The sequence below is a fragment of the Ambystoma mexicanum genome, chromosome 12, assembly GCF_040938575.1.
Source record: "Ambystoma mexicanum isolate Mex_15411 chromosome 12, UKY_AmexF1_1, whole genome shotgun sequence".
In the NCBI taxonomy this organism is placed as follows: domain Eukaryota; kingdom Metazoa; phylum Chordata; class Amphibia; order Caudata; family Ambystomatidae; genus Ambystoma; species Ambystoma mexicanum.
This window is the reverse complement of record NC_090936.1, coordinates 671,166,099-671,185,588: the sequence shown is the minus strand read 5'-3', so window position 1 is coordinate 671,185,588 and position 19,490 is coordinate 671,166,099. Positions and strand designations below refer to the sequence as shown.

General features: G+C 49.1%; 1 protein-coding gene across 1 annotated transcript in view; it reads left to right on the top strand.

The window, feature by feature from the left end:
* The window catches only part of LRRK2 (leucine rich repeat kinase 2), a 2,398,611-nt gene that overhangs the window by 1,326,263 nt on the left and 1,052,858 nt on the right, over positions 1–19,490 (top strand). Inside the window, exon 34 of the mRNA XM_069629211.1 lies at positions 8,378–8,565. Coding sequence (XP_069485312.1) covers positions 8,378–8,565 — 188 coding nt within the window. The remainder of the gene's footprint in view (positions 1–8,377; positions 8,566–19,490) is intronic.

Here is a 19,490-nt window from a genome sequence, read left to right as displayed (position 1 = left end):
GCGTCCGGGCTTCAAGAACTGTGGGGATTGTGGGTCCAAGATGTCGGTCACAGACTCGCACAAAACCTGCCTCTGGTGCCTCGGGGAGGCCCACGATATGGACGACTGTGTCGACTGCCAGTCGCTCACTGCGAAGGCCTTGCGAGAACGCAAGAAGAAACTGTCGGTAGGTCGGGCGTCTAAGCCCCGGAAGTCGAGGTGTGCGGGGCTTTCGACCGATGACTCAAGGGGTGACTCTCCGCGTCATCGTCGGAAGTCCGGTGGGTCTCCTTCCAGGAGTCGGTCTCGCCACTCTTCCGCCTCTTCTAGGCATTCCAGGAAGTGCCGGCATAGGTCGCCTTCCCCGTCCTCTTCCGAGGACTCCGCCCATCGGCGGGTCGCTTATCCCTCCATGCAAGCGACACCGGAGGAATGGGCTTCCTTCGGGAAGCAGATGCTAGCGATTCTGGAATCGCAGGGCACCGGTCTGTCTGCGCCTCCGAGTGGGGTCAGTCGGCACCGGTCGAGACACACCGCCCGTACGCTTTCGGGCTCGGGTGGTCGGCACGGGTAGCCGTTCTCGCCATGCCCGTTCCAGGTCCCGGTCCTCGACACGCTCGAGACCGCGTGATCCTGTGCCGTCTTCGAAGAAGACGTTGACACCTACGGCACCGAGGTCATCGACAATTTCTCTCGAGGTTCCGTCTTCCAGGGGGTCGTCGGCGCCCAGGTTGTCCAGAGACACGCTCGGAGCTCCGGCTTCGAGGACTGTGTCGACGCCGCCGATACTGGAGGCGTTGCAGCTGACGTCGACGCCGATTCGCTCGACGCCGACTCGTTCGGCGCCCTCAACGCCTTTTCTGTCGACGCCGGCGCCCTCGACGCCTTTTGAGGCGATGGTGTCGGAGGGGCCTCGTGGCACGGGGTTTGCCCCTAAAAAGGCTGTGGCTAAGGTCCGGCACTGCTTTGGTCCGCAGAGGTCTTCCTCTTCCCGCCTGGAGTACATTTCAGAGGGTGATGAAGGCTCTGATGGTGGCCTGGTTCCGGTTACGGTTCCAGATGACCTTATCTCGGGCCATAGTCAGTTTGATGACCTGAGGTGGTCACTGCATGATGCCAGTGGACTGGACACCTCTCCGGAGGTGGAGTTTTGTCGGCCGGAGCCTGGCACTCATGCCGATTCATCAGCGCCTTATGTCTCTGGTTATCGAGTACTTGGGTTGGTCAGCTCCCCTAGGGGAGTTCGATCAGGATGATCTCACGGACATCCTTGATCTCGGTCCACCCACTGACCCGGTTTTGCTTTTTCATATGGCTTTGCAGAGAAGGGTGGCGGCGGCGGCTTGGACTGCTCCGAAGAGTCTCCCGACAGAGGGAAAGTCTTTGTCGTGAAAATACCGTCCAGCCAGTAGCGACCCGTGCTACTTGTCTAGGCACTCCCACCCTGGAGAGTTTGGTGGTGCAGGCGGCTACGGCCCCGGCAAAGCAGGCGTCGTATCCTACCATCCCTCCGGATAGGGACGACAAACGTTTTGACGGCTGGGCGAAGAAAGTGTTTTCTTCTGGGGGTATGGCGCTTCAGGCGGCCAACTCCATATGTGCCTTGTCTCGTTTCACTCACACTCTGTGGAACTGTGTTGCATTAGCGTCTGATCATATTCCCGAAGGGGACGAACGGGATGGTTTCCTTGCTATGGTTCAGGATGGCAAGGATGCCATGTGTGAGGCCGTTCTTTCGGGTCTGGACTTGGCGGATTGTGTCAGCCGGTCCATGGCGGCGAGCACCGTAATGCGCAGGTTTGTGTGGTTGAGGAAGTCTGGATTCGCTCCTGATGTGCAGTCCCGGCTCCTCAACATGCCCTTTGACGGTGAACAACTTTTTGGCAGCAAGGCTGACCAAAGCCTTGAGAGGTTGCAGACCTCGAAAGCTGCAGCAAAGTCGTTGGGCGCTGCAGTTCGCCAACCTCCGCCTTTTCGTCCTAGGGGATAGCAATGGAGGGGAGGTTCCTTTCGCTATTACTCGTCCTTCAGTAAAGTGAGAGGAGCTAGCAGTCAAAGAGGCCATCGTAAGAGTGCCAGAGGTGGAAACAAAGGTACTCGAGGTGCCAAGGCCTCTCGGGCAGTTGCCTCTTTGCCCTCAGGCAACGCCGCAGCCGCTACCATTCAGTCATGAGGCCAGGTCCCATGGTTCGCCGGTTGGGGGAAGGCTGGCGCAGCATCTTGTAGAGTGGCAAGCCATTACTTCAGATGTGTGGGTTCTGGAGATCATAACCCACGGCTACTGTCTTCCCTTTTCGGCAGAGGCCTCACGACAATCCACCAGGGAACCTCTCTTTGAAGGGTCCGGATCCGCTCCTTGCGCAGGCAATTCAAGCCCTGCTGGAGAAAGGCGCCATAGAACTGGTGCCTGTAGCGGAGAAGAACAAGGGATGGTATTATTTTTTTTATTTCAAAGGAAGATGGGGGATTGAGACCCATCATGGATTTACGCAGTTTGAACAAACTCCTGAGGAAGGACAAGTTCAAGATGGTGACTCTTTCTCAAGTCCTCCAGGCCCTTCAACTTCAGGACTGGTTGGTGTCTCTCGACCTCAAGGATGCTTACTTCCATGTGCCGATCCATCCCAAGCACAAGAAGTACCTGAGGTTTGCGGTTGGCGACTCGCACTTTCAGTTTCGGGTCCTGCCGTTCGGATTGACCTCCGCCCCGAGGGTTTTGACCAAACTCGTGGTGGTGGCAGCGCATCTCAGGAAAGGGGGGGATTGACGTCTACCCCTACCTGGACGATTGGTTGATCAGGGGGAGCTCTCGCGAGCAGGTCCTGGATCATCTGTCCGTCACCTGCCACTCCCTTCACAGGCTGGGCTTCTCCCTCAATTTAAAGAAGTCCCATTTGACACCAACGCAGCGGCTCCAGTACATCGGAGCAGTGTTCGACACGTCCCTGGGGCAGTGTTTTCCTCCTCAGGTGAGGGCTCTTCACATTCAGCAGATGGTGCACAAGTTTGTTTGCCCAGACTCTGCCAGCGTCTGAGTTCTTGAGACTGCTCGGCCTCATGGCATCCTGCATTCTTCTGGTGCCAGAGGCTCGTCTGCTGATGAGATCTTTGCAGTGGGCGCTCAAGCTCCAGTGGTCTCAGTACTCCGGCAGGCTGTGGGACCCTGTTCAGGTGCCGCCCTCGGTAGCCCGGGACCTTCTGTGGTGAGCCGTCGAGGGCAATCTGATGAAGGGTGCCCCATTTTGGCTGCCCTGGCCGGAGGTGACGATCGTGACGGACGCATCCCTCACGGGATGGGGAGCTCATGCCAACGAGCTGACAGTCAGCGGTCGTTGGTCTCTGTCGGAGTCCAGACTCCATATCAATCTGTTGGAGCTGAGGGCCGTCAGGCTATCCATGAAGGCTTTTCTGCCGACTGTGCGCGGGAAGAGTGTCCTGATTCTGACAGACAACACGGTAGCCATGCACTACCTCAACAAAAAGGGGGAGGCAGGGTCACTTCTGCTGTGCAGGGCAGCGATGCAGCTCGAGTTCTGGGCCATCCAGCAGGAAGTGTCGATCTCGGCAGTTCATCTGGCCGGAAACGACAACGAGACGACGGACGCTCTGAGCAGGCAGTGCGCAATCTCTCACGAGTGGGAGCTGGCTCAGGAGATTCTCCTGGAGATCTTCGCCCTTTGGGGGACCCCTCAAGTGGATCTCTTAGTCTCCAGTGTCAACCGGAAGTGCGAAAGGTTTTGCTCACGGGAATTTCCTCCAAGAGGAGCCTTAGGAGACGCGTTCGTGGTGGAGTGGTCATTTCCATTGCTGTATGCGTTTCCTCCAGTCCCCGTCATCCCGCAAGTGTTGCTGAGGTTACGGAGGTTCGGTTCCCGGATGATCCTCATTGCTCCGCCGTGGGCCCGGAGGACGTGGTACCCGGACCTTCTAGACTTGTCCATCTGCCCTCCACGTCGTCTTCCCTACCGAGATGATCTGCTCTCGCGGGAGGGGGGTCAGGTTCTCCATCCAGAGGTCGGATCCCTCAATCTTCACGCTTGGCTTCTGAAAGGTTGAGGTATAAGGATTGGGACCTCCCTGAAGACGTGATGGAGGTGTTGCTCTCGGCCAGGCGGCCGGCAACTAAGTCTCTGTACCGTTGCCGTTGGAGCAAGTTCTGCGACTGGTGCAGAGTTCAGAATGTGGATCCTTTTGAATGCGACATTCCCATAGTTTTGTCTTTTTTGCTTTCTTTGGCCCACAGGGGCTTGCAAGTGGGTACCATTAAAGGTTACCTGGCGGCGCTGTCCATATTTAAGCGCTCGCCTGAATAGTGTTCCTATTTTAAGATTCCTTTAATTTCGCAGTTTTTGAAAGGGCTCACTAATGTGTTCCCTCCGTCACCTTTTTTGGTGCCAGGTTGGGATTTGAACCTTGTTCTTAAGTTTCTTATGGGTGCTCCGTTTGAGCCTTTACATTCTTGCCCTTTGAGCTGTTAACTCTGAAAACCGTGTTTTTAGTTGCGGTTACTTCTGCTCGCAGAGTGAGTGAGTTACAGGCACTTTCAGTTAAGCCACCCGTCACTGTATTTCACAAGGACAGGGTTGTCCATAGCGTTCGTCCTTCTTTTCTTCCGAAGGTGGTTTCGGAATTTCATTTGAGCCAGAAGGTTGTTCTTCCGGCGTTCTATCCTCCTCCACATCCTGGTAAGGAAGAGGAGAGGCTCCATAGGCTTGATCCTAGGAGAGCGTTGAGCTTTTATATCTCGCGCATGTCCCGGGTCAGAGTGGACGATCAACTTTTCATTGGTAACGCTGGAAAGCGTTTGGGACAAGCTGTGACGAAACTGACTTTGTCTCATTGGATTATTTTAGCTATCTCCGAGTGTTACCGCTTGGCGGGTAAGGACCCTCCGGCTGGCTTGCGGACCCATTCTACCAGAGGAGTGGCTGCGTCTACTGCCCTGCAGAGGGGAGTTCCTATTAGTCACATCTGTGATGCAGCCATCTGGGCTTCAGTACATACTTGTGTACGTCACTATTCCCTCGATTCCATCAGGGGGCAAGATCTGGCCTTTGGCAAGGCAGTTCTCTATTCCGCAATTTGATTGGGCATGCAAAACTTGTATTCTAAATTCTTTCCCACCTCCTTGCTTGGTACTGCTTTGTGAGTCTGTCATAGATATGGAATACGTCCGAGGACCCAATCCCCTCGAAGAACAAGTTACTTTCTTACCTGGTAACGTTCTTTCGATGGGATGGTCCGACGACGTATTCCATATCGCTCCCTCCCTGCCTGCCCCGCTGCAGAATTTCTTTTGCGATTGCAGCTTGCGTTCCGCAAGGCCTTGTGTGTCTGACTGGCAGAAAACTGGTGGCACACGTTCTGGGAAAAAACTATAACTGAGGCTATGGGCGTCGTGCGTCCTACTTCTCACACCGGGTGACGTCGGCTGTCGGAGGAGGTCCTCGGGGACGGTGCATCGATGTCATCGACGCAGGACGCAGACGCAAAAGATTTTCCGAAGCAGCACAGCTGTGGACATTACCTGTCATAGATATGGAATACGTCATCGGACCATCCCATCGAAAGAACGTTACCAGGTAAAAAAGTAACTTGTTCATCTCTGCCATTCGCTCCAAACCACTTGTCTCTGCCACGTCATGGCAGAAGAACGTATTGTCTTTTCTTGGCGGTTATAAATCTATGTTGTTTTATTTACTCTGTTTTTATTGAATTTCGTGAAAAGGTGATTTTCTAGAGCGGTTGCGTTGTAATTTCATTGATGGGTTCCTTACTAATCTTTCAAGAGGTGTTGGGGAGACCATTTGTCCTCATGTTAGTAACTGGTCAAGTGATAGTTCTACTAGTGGGAAGGGTTCTTATTTGCCTGAAGACTACAACCATTCCCCAGATAGGGTTGCACAGCTACATCCTGGATCATTCCTTTCCAGTCATGTGGGGGCCACCAAAATAATAGCGGGACCTGACTACACGTAACCGCACGTGCAAAGTTGCGTGCAGGATGCCACTGTACATGCGCGAGTTAGTGATCCTAAGCCTATGCCAGGTCTTTTCTGAATTGACAATTGGATGTGCATGATGCACAAGGCCAGAGGAGATCCCAGCAGGATATTGGTAATGGAGGGGAGAAGCCATGGACTTGGGAGTACCAGATTGAACATGAATGCTGCCTTCCTTCTGTAGAAGGCTGGGGTGGCAGCCTATTAATAGGGAATCAGTTGGGCATATGTGCACTCAAAGGAACAATGTGTGTTATTTTTATTTGGCTGTCGACTCATTTCAAATATTTCATTTTTTTTTTTTAATTTATTTATTGGTTTTAACAGTTTAACAAACAAAGTATGCATCACTTGTAATATCAGACGTTAATCAAAGAACTATGCATCCCCCCCACCCCCAACTCAAGACCACAGTCAACATTATCTTCCAATTATGATGGGTCGGATTGATGGCTAGGACAGTCCGAACCGTCCGAGGTATCGTCCGAGTTATTAGGATGCAGTAGTGGCTCTGTTAAAGCCACCCAGCGATGCAGTTCTCCACTGGAGTCCAGCCTCTGTTCGAGGATTGCCATTTCCCACGCGCCGGTCTCCGCCATTATCCATTTCGTCAGGTCCCCCCACCACAGTGCCTCATACGGTGCCCTTGGGCTCTTCCATCCCATGGCTATGCGTCTCTTCGCAGTTATGTAAATCAGATCTTTGAGTTTGTTTAGCGGCTTATTTTTGTTGTTGTGTTTGCATCTGCCCAGGATGCAGGCTGCAGGGTTGTTCACTTCCAGCTCAATATCTGCGTCCGCCACCCCCTCCTGAACCTGTGTCCAGAAGTGGCGTATCTCCGGGCAGCCCCAGAACATGTGCGTCATACCCGCTCTCGGCTCCTTACATTTGGGGCATACTTGGGCCTCAGCTCCTTTTGAAATTGGATATAGCCTCAGGTGTTAGGTAGGCTCTGTTGGTGATGTATAACTGAATGAGCTGCAAACGGGCATTCCTAGAAACTTTTTTGTGGTAGTGAGTTATTTTCTCCCATTCGACCTCTGCAAAGTCTTGACCAAGTTCGATTTCCCATTTTGCTTTGCTTTTGAGCTCGCTGTTTGTCGTGCCCTGGAGCAGGGTTTCGTACAATCGCGAGGTTTCATGGCCGCCTTCGGCTGTGTTTAATAGTGTTTCTATGACCACGTTTTCCGTCTTTTGGGTGGTAGCCTCTGGGCCATCTAACCATTATGGCTTGTGTCACTGCCCTATGGAGCAAAAATTGGCCAGCGGGTAATCCCGTAGTCTCAGCAAGGTCAGGGAAGGGTATGATCTCCTGGTCTCGTGTTAGGTCTCCCAAGGTGGCCGCTCTGTAGGGTTCCCACTGGGGGCGTGATTCGAGAGAGCCCCATGGCTGGTAAGCCATAATTGCTGCGATGGGGATTTGTGGTGAGAAGGGATCAGCTGACCCCACGGTTCTGCACGCTCTGTTCCAGAGCTTTATTCCAAGTTTGATTAGGTATGGGAAGGGCTGTGTGAGTCTGTTCCGGACCCATAGTAGGTCCCTCAGGAGGAGATTGGGCAATGCAGGTTGGAGGAGCCTAGTGTCCGTGGTGGTCTCGTCAGCCATCCATCGCATCGTTGGCTTGCCAGGTAGTACAATTCGAAATTGGGGACTTTGATTCCTCCCCTCTCGTAGGGTCTTTGGGGTGTGTCCAGTGCCACCCTGTGTCTGCCTCCCTGCCAAAGGAACCGTCTACATAGTTTATTTATGTTTCTGAAGAAGGAGGGGGGATATTGTAGGGAACGTTTGTAAAGTTGTATAGTAAGCAGGGAAGAGCGACCATTTTGAGGAGACCGGCCCTTCCGGCCATCGAGAGCGGGAGCTTGCCCCAGAATTCCATAGATTTTTCTAGAGTGTCTTTAGCTCTCACCGTGTTGAGAATATGTTCCGTGTATGGGTCCCGGTGTATAGTGATTCCCAGGTATCTAAAGGCGGTCACTTGCCATTCTAGATCCAGGGAGGGAAAGGATCTTAGGTCTTCTTTATACAGTGCGGCAAGAGGGTAGAGGCAGTACTTGTCTTTGTTAATTCGGATACCCGTGTATCTGCTAAATCCATCCAGTGTTTCTAGAATGTAGGGTAGGAGGTGTTCGGGGTTATGTAGGTACAATAGCGTGTCGTCCGCATACATAGAGACGAGGTGGGTCACCCCGTCTATTACGATGCCCCCATCTCCGTATTCCTGTCTAAGGTATGCGGCTACGGGTTCGGCGGCAATGATGTATAGCATCGGGGAGAGTGGGCAGCCCTGACGGGTGCCCCTGTGTAGGGCCCATTTGTCTGAGAAGGTCCTATTTCAAATATTTCATTTTAGTACAGCTACTTTAATGTTAACCATATGTTTTTATGCTTGCAGATTTTAATGGTTAAAGTGCAAAGCTCCTCCGAGTATTCAAAGGGAGTGATACTCCGTTCCAATGTGGAGAAGTTCCTTTCACGAAAGAATATGTTTCCAGCAAATTACATGTCCCAGTATTTCAAGCTTCTAGAAAAATTCCAGATTGCATTACCTTTGAGAAAAGACCACCTTCTTATTCCAAGCAGGTACTGTATGCACAGTCCGCCATGTGTGTATAAAGTCTCACGTTGGGCCCACGCTGCTGTATTTGCTGATGTGTACATGTAGGTGTTTTCCAGGATGGAATTCTGTATCCCTCAGGAATTTTGAAGATTGCAGACCTCAAAGATGTTTATCTTTTTAAACTGGTGATATTTTAACATGCCTCCTTTTAATGTTTAAAATGCTTACATGTTGATGTTCGGGGGAGGGACAGGTGAGGGAGAGGGCGATTCTCCGTAACCAATGCAGCACGCTGTGCAATCAGGGGGAGCCCAGTGTGAAGTGAGGTCGGTACTCAATTATAACTAGTAACTATTTATTCTGAGTTTTGCCTTTGCTGTTTAATTACTTATTCGGAACGTTTTCGTTCTCTTAATGTACATGATCAGACATTTGGACCCTTCCCCTAAGAGACCTAATGGACAGTCGAAGGAATTGTAGGTTAAATTTTGTTAAGAGTGTACCCTCAAAAAAGAGGGATTTCCCCCCCACCCAACCATCAGCAGCCTAGCCCACTGCCTGCACAGGATGAGTTCCCTTTTAGAAAGGTGGGGAAAGAAATATACGGGCCATAGTGCACGAGTCTGTAGGAGACAAATGGCGAGTCAATCTGTCCAATTCTTGGGTCCTAGAAATAGCAAACTCCAAAAGCCCATGTCTGTTCACATGCAGGTGACAAATCACTACGCTTGCAGAAGCACGTCCACAAAGTCAACAGAATCTGACTGTTAAACAATAGCAGCAATAACCAAAGGCTGGGCTCAAACTAAGGTGTGGCCAGAGACAAACAGTGGTCTGCATGATAAAAAAGAATAACAGAAAATAAGCACACTCTAAATAGAAATTATTGCAAATCATATGATTTAAAAAAAATAACTGATTTAAATTACAAAGCCATTACAAGCAGTAATTGATATTTTGCTGACCTCTGGGACATTCTGGGCCCACATAACTCTGTTTTCAATAGAAAAGTCTGTGGGCTTGGAACATTTCCATAAGGATAGACAGGGTAGCCAAGTGGTTGCAGTAACAGTGCTCCCGAATGGTTCTGTTGCAGGGACGTCCATTCATCAAAAAGCCAGCGGTAGCGGAAATGACATCACATGACCCTTGACCCCATGATGACATCACAGGAAGTGATGTCATTTGATCCCACTCTGAAGTGACATCACGGAAAGCTATGAAACACAACCATTCACCCCTTGGCAAAACACGAATGGTCACCACATAGCATTGTTCCTAAGTACACTCCAAATAATATGGTTACATATCACTGTAATGTGATATACATTTCATGCAAGAATGGATCACCATATGTATCGTTAATATCAGTGTGTATAGACCCATATTACCAAATTACTGTGAATGCCAGCAGATGTCCAAGGTCAAATGATGTGTTATCATATAGCGTGAAGTGGGAGAATGGAAGACCAGGCTCCCGTCCTTCACCTCTCGCGCTTGGCCTAGAGGGTCACGGCCCAGACACCCGCCGCGAGAAGAGTTTGTCCATTTACCAGACGACCAGGTACCCTAGTACAGGAACATACGGATGTGTCCATCTGCCTGCCCAGCAGCCCACACTGGCCATGCCGACACCTGCGGCTCGGATCAGCTAGACTAAAATCCACACGTCGTTAGAGATGCCATGACGACCTAGACAACGGGAAGTACATCTGTACAAATATACACACTGAACATCTCCACACCAATCTACACGAAGAACATACTCAGTGCTCTGACGTAGGCGACAGGCATATTCACGGACGTGCATCTTTATTATTTTTACATAGGCTTTCAGAATGCAGAAACGCAAGACGCATCATGAACTCATCTATAACGCTTGCTCACGCTTCTCTTGAAACCCGTTACCACCATGAGAGGTATAATGGAAACACGATACTGGTCATGGAAATATATGCTATTATAACCTAAAAGCACCTATGCACCAAACGGACTACTTATGCACCAGGCCCGAGTAGGCCTCAACCAAGAGCTCCCGTGGACATTAACAAAGCAAGAGTCAGGTTGCTGATCCTGCAGAAAGAACCCGGTGGAACAACCAGCCAAGGTCGCAATGTTGCAAACCCACATTCCAAGAACAAATCATCAAAGGCACGATGTTGCAACCTCGCACTCCGCGCCCCAAACGATAAAGTCACGCCGGCAAATTAAACCAGACGCGCAGTAGAAAAAACAATATTAATTGTACAGAATTCTGCCTCTTTCACGGTCCCTCCCCACGTGACCAAGCCGAACCTGACGAGATGCCAAAACCCAGGAGAGAAAAGGCGTCTGGGTCCCTCGCTACGAGACACAGGCCGATACACTTGAAAGGATCAATGGACATCTGCTACAGTGGGAGCGGTCAGCCTTCCACCTATGAATAAATCCTCACATTGTCTGCACGTACCCATATTGAAACATTGTTGCAATCACAGGTACACCGAGAGCTGGGAACAACGGTGGTCCCAGGCTGGGAAGCTCACGAGTGCACCAATCAGAACATGGGGCTCTTATCTCAGACGTCAGTAATATTAGCCAATCCTATGAGTCTTCATGTAACAATTCTTATGTATCTAATTGTAGGGACAACCCAGATATACCACCTGACTACACCTTGTCCACTAATATCATTCTCTATATGTGTACTATACTAACCCTACCACTCGAGCAACCAATTAAGAGTGGCGATAGGTTTTTTGTTAACTTTCTGAAGTGACGCAAGTAGCGCGTCATAATGCAGTAAAAAGGGCCTGCGAGCCCCATGATTGTGTGTGTGTCAGGACGAACACGTGCGCTCCTTGTCGCATCCCTGCCGTTTTGTCTAAATAAACAGCAGAGTCACCTTGCTCCTTGTGTGTGTCTCATACTCTATCTCATCTGGGATATACGGGAGGAGTTGGGGCCTCCCTGCCCGGAGGTCTGCGGACGGCCCGGCCGACCCCGGCAGAATTTCCCCCCGACAAGTTGGAGGCACTGCTGAGATCTGTTTAAGATCGACTTTTATTTTTAATTTTTCCAGGCACTCCCGTTGCGAGGAGGCCCGGCGGCGCGGCCCCCTCTGCCGTTGCCCCCTTCTGAGGACTACAGGACCATCGCGGAGCTGCGAGAAGACCGGACAGCGCAATCCGGATATTGGCCCTCGGGAGCCGGTTGAGAAGTATCCCGCCCGCGGTCGGCGAGTGTCCAGACGTGGTCCAGACGAGGGGAGGTGGCGAGCCGCTTGGAGGGGTGCACGCAGTCGAGCGGCCCTGCATCGAGAGAACTTGGTGAGCATGACACGCACAACAAGCAATGCGAAATTGTGAGGGAGGGGGAGGAAGTAAATAAGGGAGGAGGGAGGTATTGTACAGATGTGCGGCGAAGGTTTAACTGAGGGTTGCCAATGGAATGAATGGTAGCGGACGAGTGCGAGAGCAGTCGGCTAAGTTACACGAAAGAGGGGGGCGGGGCACGAAAACATCACGTGCAGCCGCTCGTAAGACACTGATGGCCTAGATTGCGACTACGTGTGAGGGTGGGTGTGTGTGGTTTCCTACGATTTGACATTTATTGATCAATGAGTAGATGAGGTTCCCTATTGTTCGAGCAAGAAACTCGATAGGTAGATGACGTTTCCCTGTGGACGGTAGCTAGTTACATAGTTGCCCAAAACGGAAGATAATTGGCTGGTTAAGCCCTCCTGTTGAGGGGCGTATCACACGCGAGGCGACGCAGCGTGCGCAGTCCGGTTATATTATTGATGAGATTACCTTGTTCCAGGAGAGACAGGAAGACAGCTGTAGGGTTAGCGGGGTAGATTGCAAGTGTATTTTGAACTTAAAGAACATAACAAGAATGTACCAGTAGCTCGAAGAAATCGGTGACGTCACCAGTAGGGATTTAATAAGATATCGCGAGCATAAGAAACTTTGGGATTGAGAGTGGTGGGGAAGAGAAACATGATAAAGGAGCGGATACGGAGATAAACGATAAACGAGTGGATCGAAAGAGGAGAAGGGGCGTGGCTGCACACGGAGAACGCACGGAGAACGCCGGCCACGGCAAGTGTAAAAGGGGGAGGAGAACGGAGAAACAGGACGACTGTATAAGATCGTCGTAAGGGGTACGCAGCCGCGGGGGGCTGCGTGCGCTTCGGCCGCAGGGGGCCGTAGGGGAAGGAATATAATCTAACATCATACATATATACATATATATTTGTTTTATTATTATTATTTTTTATTTTTATTTTTATTTTTTTTTTATTATTAGTATTGCATAATTTGTCAAAGGATTGTCGTAAGTCCCCACACTTGCGGGGCAAGGTAAGCAATATAAGGTTGTATATTGTAAACTGCTAGTAAAGGGAAGGGTAACAAGGGGAGTGCCTTTATGTCATACGGGAGAGGGTCGGGAGGGTGGGGGAATACCCTCACTACCCCACTACAACACATATGCACCACACTGCCACCACATAGGGAGAAATTAATTAAGTACAGCATAGAGTGGACCCAGGGGACGGACAACAAAATGTTAACACCATGGCCGCCTAATGGTAGTTTCGATCCATATGCCCAACATTCACTATTAAACCATCTGCACAATCCGTACAAGGGGAAGAAGTTGGCAAACCATGTGGAAGTGTTTAACTTATGGAGGATGTTCCAGGGGTCCCGACCAGGACCAAATGGAATGTTCACTATGGGGGAAACACCGGAAGAAAAGGAGATTAAGAAAGAAGGAACGGATGGGGAAAAGGGGTGTGAAAGGACAAAGAATACGGGGAATGAAGGACAGGGAGGAGAAAAGATTGATAAATCAAACGACATAAAAAAGGAACCGAACAATGAGATACCCATAACACCGGGAGTGAAAACAGAGGGAGGAGGGTTGTACCCTTTAAGAGAATTAGGAGAAATAGAAGGACAGTTCAGGGCGGCTGAAGGATACTCGAACCCGGCATACAGCCCTCCACCATATGTGGCTCATAGGAAGATACCAATGGGGGAAGGGAGGATTGGAGAAGAGCAGACTGTAGAGATAGGAAACGATGAGTGGGTAGCTGCACAGATATTATTGAAATTACGAGGCTCACTAACTGGAGAAGAAAGGGAGGCGGTAAAGAGAACAAACGAGGATAGTGCCAGAGAGAGTGAAATGAGGGGAGAGGAGCTACTACGGCAGAAGGAAGAGATTTTGGAGGAAAGATTAGCAAAACTAAGGGATGAGCAGAATGAATTGATCAAACAACTTGAGAGGGAGGAAAGAGAGAGAGTGAGGAAAAGGAAAGAAGGTAAGAACGAATTGGAAAAATTAAGGGAACGAAATGAGGAGCAAAAGAGAGAAGCTGAAAGGGTAAAAGCAGCAGCAGATAGGGTATCAAGAGTAGTGCTGAGAGAGAAGAAGAAGGAAGAAGAAGAAAAGGAAATGGAAATATGGAGGAGGAGGGTACTATCAGAGACAGCTAAGAAATATGAAGAGGGGAAGGTAATAGAGAGTATAGTAGAAAGAGAAAGGGTGAAATGGGAAAGGAAGAAAGAGGATGAAAGAATATTGGAACAGATGAGCAACGAAGTAATGGAGGAATTGAAAAGGAAAAGGGAGGAAAATAGTAGGGAAATGGAGGAGAGAAGTGAAGGGGGAAGAGAAGGGAGGAGTAGGGAGAGTGAAAGATGGGGAGATGTATATAAAAGTAGAGAGGTAGCAACAACATCAGCACTAGGGGGAACAGTTGGTAACAACGAAAGGGGAGAAAGAGACCTAATAGACTTAAAAACAGTAACAATAAAAGGAAAAAAGGCAGAGTGGGGGGGTGCCATTTATGAATGACTTTTGCAGTGAGGAGGAAGAAGGAGTGGAGAAGGATAGGAAGAAAGAGTGAAAGGGAAAGCTTAGATAAGCTATACCTCACTAGAACAAACATAGATTCGCCCTGGATGAGTAGAAGATGGGAGGAGCTGGAGAGAAGTAAGGAGGGAGTGAAAAGAATAGGGGAAACACAAACCCATGAAACCACGCCACCCACATCCCCATCACGCCCTCCCACGTCACACCCTACATGTTCAACCACCGCACGCTCACTGCACAGAATAAAGCTCGCGCCCTTCATGAACGAACTTACACCTTATGCATGTCGGCTTAGGGACCTCCCTAGTCGCAGGCAAGACAGACAAATAAACATACCCATATTGAACACAGGAATTGACGAAAAAAGGGGAAAGGAAGAAGAGGGAGATAGGAGCAGAGGTAGTAAGGAAGAATTTGAAGTAGTAAAGGAAACGGGGGAAGAGGAGGGGTGTGAAGACTCAATATTATGGAGCATAAAGGGTGACACAAGACAGAATTTAATGCCACTGTTGGAGAGAGGAGGGGTTAGACCACAGTATGTACCTTGGAAACATACGGATAAAGAAAATATAAAATGTAGGCTCCCATCACTAAGTGGAGGTGCGGGTAAGTGGATATATGAAATGGAAAAACACACCGCAGGACAGAAACTAGCAGTAGGAGATGTGAAGGGCCTGTTAATATCAATATTAGGGGATAGAGCGGATGACATTTGGAAAAGAGCGGGATTCCATGGGGTAACAATAACGAACACATCGCATGATGGGGCACCATTTGCAAACTGCAGACATGAGCTATGGCAGGCACTGAGAGTGCAGTACCCAGATACATCAGACATAGGAGCCATTACTTCCCGTAAGATGGGTGAAAATGAGGATCCTGTTGATTATATCCAGGATATTCAAGAGAAGTGGCGCATGGAAACTAGAGAACAATGGGACAAAACACCAGCCATATTTTATCATATACTAGTACAAGGGCTCCCAGAAGGAGTTCAGAAACAACTAAAGAAAGTAGTGGGGATGGAAGCAAAACCATGGCCAGAAATACAACTGACTATAGTACATCACTGCAGGACATGGCAAGGAAAAATGAAACAAAAGGAAGAGGACAGGAAAACAGAAGAGGCCAAACTAGTACAGAAAAAACTTACTAAATACACAATGGAAGGGGCACTAATAACTACGCCCACACCAGTGGCCCAAAGCCCAACGCAAGTAGTGGCTGCACAAGATCCCGCTCAAATAGCGCCTCCACAAGGTGTAATACAGCAAGTGCCGCCTCTGCAATTACACGCACCCAACATGGGAGGAGGGTACCCAATGCAAGGAACTGGGTATTATAGTTATAACAGAGGGAGAGGAGGGTTTATGAGGGGGAGAGGATACGGATATAATACCCAACAACAGGCTGGGGGACTTAGAAATTACTACCCCACAGGGCAACCCGTATACCAGGACAACACAGGGAGCTTCCCATGGCAAAGCAGGGAACCACCCGTGTGTTGGAGCTGCGGACTATTAGGACACATGTCACGTACATGTAGGGTCAGGCCAGGAACACCAGCATGGAATGAACAAGCACAACCTAGGACCTCACAAGAACAGCAGGGCATACAACGACAGCAGATGTCACAACAAGGGAGTGACCCACAACAACAAACAACACAACAGCCACAAACCTATTCACTGCCACAACAACAAATAACACAGCAACTGCCACCGCCACAACAACAAGTAGCGTTAATACACCCACCACCCCAAACTCAACAAACGCAATTGGGTAGGGTGACGGTGTTGGGACACAACCCTTACACAGGGAATGGCCAATCATTGTACCCCCAATAGGTCAGCCCACAGACGGCCTTGGTGTGTCCCATCCTGTCAGTAACACCTAATAGTGCGGAGGAACCACGCATAGAGGTAACGATAGGTGACAAAAAATTATCATTCCTTGTTGACACCGGGGCAACCCGGTTTTGCATAAGGGAAGGTAAATTTAAGATGTCAGGCGAAGCCATGAACACCCAAGGATTTTCTGGGGCTAAAGGGTTGGTTCCATTTACTGATAACGTTCCCTTATCTATTGGAGATTATGATCTGTCAGTTCCACTTTTGTATTATAGTGCCTCACCAGTAAATATACTGGGGAGAGACATAATGAACAGGTTGAATATGACGATCTCCTTTACAGAGGATGGCATAATTTGCTCTACTCCAGGGATTAACATGCTCGCAGCACGACAGATTTTGCAAGCATACTGTGGACAGACAGCGATTAGGGCGGAGCCAGTAGATGGCGAGCTATTCCAGTATGGCACAGACATGGCATTTGCATGGATGCCAGGGATAGAAGGGAAAATATGGAGGAGGCCAGCAGCCTATCTGTTCCGACCAGAAACACCAGTTAATGAACTGGAAGGGAAGGTGTTTGTAATGGACATTGAGAGCATTATTGCAACAGCTGATTATGTTGCTGTGCACGCCCAAGATAAAGAAGGGAGAGCATGGAGGGCGGTGATAGCACTAGCAGAAGGATGTAGGCTGACCCAGGTGTCAGATGAAGAGCTGTTCTCAGAAGAAAAGGAGGAAGATGAAATGGTGTTCATGATGAGTGTAGAAATATGGCTAAGAGTGGCTCACAAACAAGTAGCACAGAAAATTGCAATGGCACTTGAGGCACCCGCAGGCACCCCAGTCCCATTTTTTAAGGAGGATATGTCAAAGGTGCCCAAATCATTATGGACTATTAGCCCTTATGACGTGGGATGCATAAAAAGCATAGGGGGTGTAAGGATAAAATTGAAAAAAGGTGCCATACTACCAAGAGTGAAACAGTACCCATTGTCAAAAGAGGCAGATGAGGGCATATATGAAACCATAACGGCCCTTATAAACAATGGCATATTGGTCCCCTCAGAATCACCATGTAACACAGCTGTGTACCCGGTGCGCAAGGCTAAAGGGGGGTCTTGGCGCTTCATACAGGACCTCAGACCCTTGAACAACATAGTAGAAGCAGAGTATCCAGTAACAGCAAACCCGGCCACAATATTGTGTGGCATTCCAGCAGAAGCATCACGATTTACAGTGATTGACCTTAAAAATGCTTTTTTCTCAATACCATTACACCCAGACTCACAAGATTTGACAAGCTTCACTTACCGAAATACAAAGTGGAAACATACCAGATTACCACAGGGGTATTGTGAATCACCCTCAATTTTCAATAGAGTAATACAGATGGATTTGGGTAACGTTGAGGTGGAAAGCACAGTGTTACAGTATGTGGATGACATAATAATTTGCAGTACAAACGAAAGTAAATGTAGAGAGGACTCCTTAAAAATGTTGACAATATTGGCTGAAAAGGGGTACAAGGTAGACATGGAAAAGATACAATACTGTCAGGAACAGGTACTTTACATTGGCCAACTGATATCCCAACATGGAAGAAGGATTGCACCACAAAGAGCACAGGCCATCTCAAACACTCCCGTGCCACAGACTGTGAGAGAACTGCAGCAATTTCTGGGGCTGTGCAACTACTGTAGAGCATGGGTATTTGATTACAGCTCATACATAGGACCCCTGCTTGAGGGTTTGAAGGAAGCAAATAAAGGGGAGAAAAAGTTGGAATGGACTATGGAAATGAGGGAGGCATTTGACGAATTGAAAGACGCGATATCAACTGCTCCAGTACTGGCATCCCCAGACTATGAGCGACGCTTTTTTATATTTTCACATTGCGACTCAGCAGTGATGAAAGCAGTATTGGCACAAAAAACGAGCATGGGCTATAAACCAGTAGCATTTTACAGCGGGCACTTAGACCCTGTGATGTTAGGCCACTTCCCTTGTGAACAAGGTCTTGCTGCAGCTGCTTTTGCAGTAGAAAAAGCATCAGCAATAACTATGGGGTGTCCAACTACACTGTTTGTGGAACATGCACTATTTGCAATATTGAATAAACCTAAGTCCACACTAACGACACAGAGGGCATCAGGTTATGAGATTATTTTGTCTAAAGCTGAACTAGCAATTGTTAGATGTAGCACGGTTAACCCTGCAAGATTCCTAGCAGAAGTAATTGAAGAGGGAGATTACGCCCACGACTGCACCCAAATAACTAAAATGTACTCATGTACTAGAAAAGTTGAAGAAAACGCACTAGAGGGAGGTGAGCTTTTGTTTATTGATGGGTCATCAACTTTTGATCAAGGAGATGGGATACGAAGGACTGGGGCAGCAGTAGTAAAAATGATGGAGGCGCCGGTGTGTGTGGCTATGAAGTGTGTACAACTACCACAGCATTACTCTGCTCAAGCCGCGGAACTGGTTGCACTAATATTGGCATTAAAGGAAAGTTTTAATAAAAGAGTAACCATATATTCCGACAGTGCATATGTTACATCCACTGTCCACTCAGGGTTATCAAAATGGAGAAGAAGAGGGTTTAGGAGAGCTGATGGCACTCCAGTACAACATGCCCTCTTGTTGGCTGAACTAATTGAAGTAATAAACGACCCCCAAGAACTAGCCCTAGTCAAATGCACCGCACACACCAATGGTGAAGACTACGTCTCAAAAGGGAATGCAGCAGCAGACGCACATGCGAAATATGCTGCATACTTTGGTGAGATATGGAACCCCACAGACTCACAGAGAGGGAGAGGGAGGGGAATAGCTAGGGAGATGTTAATAAGAGAAGGGTACACCCATCTCCCAGCCACACAGATTATGGAGCTACAAGCGGCTGCACCAATGGCCGAAAAAGAGGTATGGGTGAAAAGAGGATGTACAATGTCACCAACCGACGCACTATGGCGCCAGGGTGGCACTGGGAAAGTTGTAATACCGTTAGCACTGTTAAATACCGCCCTGAGCCAATTACATCACCCTGCCCATACAGGCAAGGAAATAATAGCAGCACGAATTAGAGAAGATTGGTTTTGTCCTGAATTAAACTCTCATGTGTCAAATTTTATCAGCAATTGCCTCACATGTCAACAGTTTACGGCCGGTCATACTCTAAAAGTGATAAGAGGTACCATACCCCGGCCAGAAGGACCTTTTCGGCACCT